The sequence below is a fragment of the Vicugna pacos genome, chromosome 9 (assembly GCF_048564905.1).
Source record: "Vicugna pacos chromosome 9, VicPac4, whole genome shotgun sequence".
NCBI lineage: Eukaryota > Metazoa > Chordata > Mammalia > Artiodactyla > Camelidae > Vicugna > Vicugna pacos.
The window spans coordinates 14565142-14567641 of NC_132995.1; the positions used below are offsets into that span (position 1 = coordinate 14565142).

The following is a 2500-nucleotide window of genomic DNA, read 5'->3' on the forward strand; positions in this document are numbered from 1 at the left end:
GAGAAGGCTAAAAAGCTTCACCCCAGGACCTGTGTGTTTAGTTTTATCTATGCTGGTACAACCTGCATGTTTAGTACAGTGCAAGCGAAACAAAAGACAAAGCCTGGCTTCTTTGACCACGTTAAGCTTTAATGGTACAGGATTCCAATACTGCTCCTTAATCATCAAGAAAGAAAGTCAGTTATAAGAAAGGATAAGAGAAAGGTGTGAGGATGGAGACAATGAAGGTGCACCTCCATCTAGCTGTGCTCATTTCTACACAAAGAGAAAATTCATCTAGTTGTTTGAAAGGTAGACCTAAAATTCATAGTGGAGAAAGCAGAAATTCCAAGAAACAGATTCTGAGTTGTTAGAGGCAGATAACTTTACCCAGTGAAACCAAGTTCCTATAGTTCTCCAACATCACATCTTTTATAAAGTCTTCTGCACAGGGTTCAGGCAATCCCATTCCTCCTGAGAAACATCTATAGCTACATCTTTGAACACCACCATCTCCTAAAATGACAAATTACAGTACTACTTTTGAAATTATAAGAAACATTTTTTCAAAAGAAAGAAGCGAGAGGTAGAGGGAAAGAGAGATGATTGCTATGTACAGAGTGGAGAATATAGGACATAACTATGTAATAACTTTCTGTGGTAACGTATGATAACTAGACTTATTGTAGTGATCATTTTGAAATGTATAAAAACACCAAGTCATGTTGTGTAACAGGAACTAACATAGTGATGTAGGACATTCATACTTCAAAAACAAACTCATAAAGAGATCAGATGTATAGCTAACATAGGCATGAGGTTGAAGGGAGTCTGGAAGAAGGTGGTTAAAAAGTACAAACTTCCAGTTATAAGATAAATAAGTACTAGGGATGTAATGTACAACATAAGTATAATTAATACTGCTGTATAATTATATATGAAAGTTGTTAAGAGAGTAAATCCTAAGAGTTCTTATTAACAGAAACAATTTTTTTCCTATTTCTTTACTCTCGTATCTATATGAGATGATGAATTTCATTAACCTTATTGTGATAATCATTTCCTGATGTATGGAAGTCAAATCATTATGCTGACACCATACACTTATTAGTGCTGTATGTCAATTATATCTCAATAAAACTGGAAGGAAAAAAGCTGAAAGGGGACTGTCAATCTATAATTCTATTTCCATCTAAAATCTTTCAAAATGAAGGTGAAATAAAGCCTGGGGTTTTATTTTTTGTTTTTTTGTTTGTTTGTTTTTTAAGAGCTCAGCTTTTTATTGGATGCGTTCCTACAGAGGTCTAGTCAAAAAGACCAAAGCCCATGTCGTCATCAGACTCCTCGGACTCTTCCTTCTTCGCTTCCACTTTCTTCTCCTCAGCCGGGGCGGCGGCGGCGGCGGCGGGCGCGGGGTCTCCTGCGGAGGCAGCCCCGGCGGCGGGGGCGGGCCCACCGGCCCCCACGTTGCAAATGAGGCTCCCGATGCTGACGTTAGCCAGAGCCTTTGCAAACAATCCCGGCCAGAAAGGCTCGACGTTCACTCCGGCTGCTTTAATGAGGGCGTTGATCTTGTCCTCCGTGACGGTCACCTCATCATCGTGCAGAATAAGGGCCGAGTAGATACAGGCGAGCTCGGAGACAGAGGCCATGGCGCGGGAGAGCTCCAGGCGTTATTTTTGTTTTTTGAGATAAACAAAACTGTACTACAGAAAATGTTAAAGGAAGTTCTTCAGGTGGAAAACAGATTTATACTGGGTAAAAATTTCTCTGTGCATAAAATGATTGGAGGACTCTAATAAGGCTTTTCCCTTTAAAAATCACATTGGAAACCTTAAAACAACTCCTAAAATAGTAAAAACAGTACAGCTGGTAATCCTATAATGGAGACAAAGGGAATACGAAAAAAATACAAGATTAGTCCAAGAGAGGACAGGAAAATAGAAAAAAAGGGAAGAGAAAATAGATGACAAGATGATAGACTAAAACCTAAAATGAATAACTATATTCAGTTTAAATGGTCCATCTAGAGGCCAGCAAAATTTTTCCGAAAAGGGTCATATAGCAAATATTTTAGGCTCTGTGGGTCACATACAGGCCCTATTGCATATTCTTGTTTACTTATTTATAACCCTTCTGAAATGCAAAACCACTCTTAGGTTGAAGGCTATATAAAAACAGGTTGTGGGCTGGATTTAGCCAGCATGCCATAGTTTGCTAATCCCTGTCTAGATATTTGAAGGCAGAGAATGTCAGACTGTATAAAAAAACTGGGGCCAAAGTATATGCTGTTATATGAGATACACTTAAAATAGGTTAAAATAAAAGGATAGAAAAAGATATGTCATGAAAACAAAAACAGTAAAAGAAAGCTGAAGCAGTTATATTAATAAAGAGAACAGAATTCAAGACAAAGAATATTACCAAAAGGATCATTTCATGATAAAAGGGTCAATTCATCAAGATGACACAGTAATTCTAAATATGCATGGACCTAATAATAACACAGCTTCAAAATACT

At 37.9% G+C, this 2500-nt stretch overlaps 1 protein-coding gene across 1 annotated transcript; it reads right to left on the reverse strand.

The window, feature by feature from the left end:
- Positions 1–1212: 1212 nt before the first annotated feature.
- On the reverse strand, positions 1213–1675 carry LOC102539976 (large ribosomal subunit protein P1). Its single transcript, XM_006219454.4, has one exon. It carries the CDS (start codon positions 1629–1631, stop codon positions 1284–1286), a length of 348 nt encoding a protein of 115 aa, XP_006219516.1. The 5' UTR covers positions 1632–1675; the 3' UTR covers positions 1213–1283.
- Between the last annotated feature and the right edge of the window lie 825 nt (positions 1676–2500).